Below are 644 nucleotides of genomic sequence, written 5' to 3'. Positions count from 1 at the left end.
CAAAAATGTCATCTGGATGCTGGCGGTGTTGGGAGCCAGGTCTTCATCACCGTAGCTGAACTGGAGGGAAGCGGCAAGACGTTAAAAACTCGGCATGTCACCGCAGCCCTATTGCCAGCCGCTTGGTAAGGGAACTCCCCTGCTTCACGGTCCCAGATGGCTGCAAAAACTGAGGCCCAACTGACCCAAAGCCAACAGCCAGCCCTCGTAGGACGGCCATCACCAGAACCCCACGGAAGGGCATCCCAACCCCACAAAAGACCATCCCAACCCATGGAAGGCCATCCCAACCCCAAGGCCTTCCCCTGCTCAACCTCCCTTCCCGCTCCAGCCCCAGGGGACTCTTACGTGGAAACCGCCATTGATGGTCTCTGCGAACCAGACGTGCTTCTTCTCTTTGGTCTTGCTGGTCCACCAGTTCTTCTTGGGGATGCTGCTGGGGTTGGGGTAGACGCAGGTCTCGCCCGTCTCCATGTTGCAGAAGACTTTGATGGCGTCCAAGGTGCAGCCCTGGTTCGGGTCGATCCAGTAGTCTCCTGTGGTGGGGAGGGCAAATGGGGCGAGAACGTGAGGTCTGGGAGGTCAGAGCCAAGAGCATCGCAGACTTCACTGTCCTCAGGGCTGGGGCAGAGGGAGAGGAGGGC

General features: G+C 59.2%; 1 protein-coding gene across 1 annotated transcript in view; it reads right to left on the bottom strand.

The window, feature by feature from the left end:
- LOC104501999 (collagen alpha-1(II) chain) overlaps window positions 1-536 on the bottom strand; it is a gene marked incomplete at its 5' end in the record, with an annotated part of 1,114 nt that extends 578 nt beyond the window's left edge. Inside the window, 2 exons of the mRNA XM_010145903.1 lie at window positions 8-60; window positions 349-536. Coding sequence (XP_010144205.1) covers window positions 8-60; window positions 349-536 — 241 coding nt within the window. The remainder of the gene's footprint in view (window positions 1-7; window positions 61-348) is intronic.
- Window positions 537-644: the final 108 nt, after the last annotated feature.

Source organism: Buceros rhinoceros, unplaced genomic scaffold (genome assembly GCF_000710305.1).
Source record: "Buceros rhinoceros silvestris isolate BGI_N320 unplaced genomic scaffold, ASM71030v1 scaffold29471, whole genome shotgun sequence".
Lineage (NCBI taxonomy): Eukaryota > Metazoa > Chordata > Aves > Bucerotiformes > Bucerotidae > Buceros > Buceros rhinoceros.
Note: the sequence above shows the minus strand (reverse complement) of the source record. Positions and strands in the feature narration are given on the sequence as shown.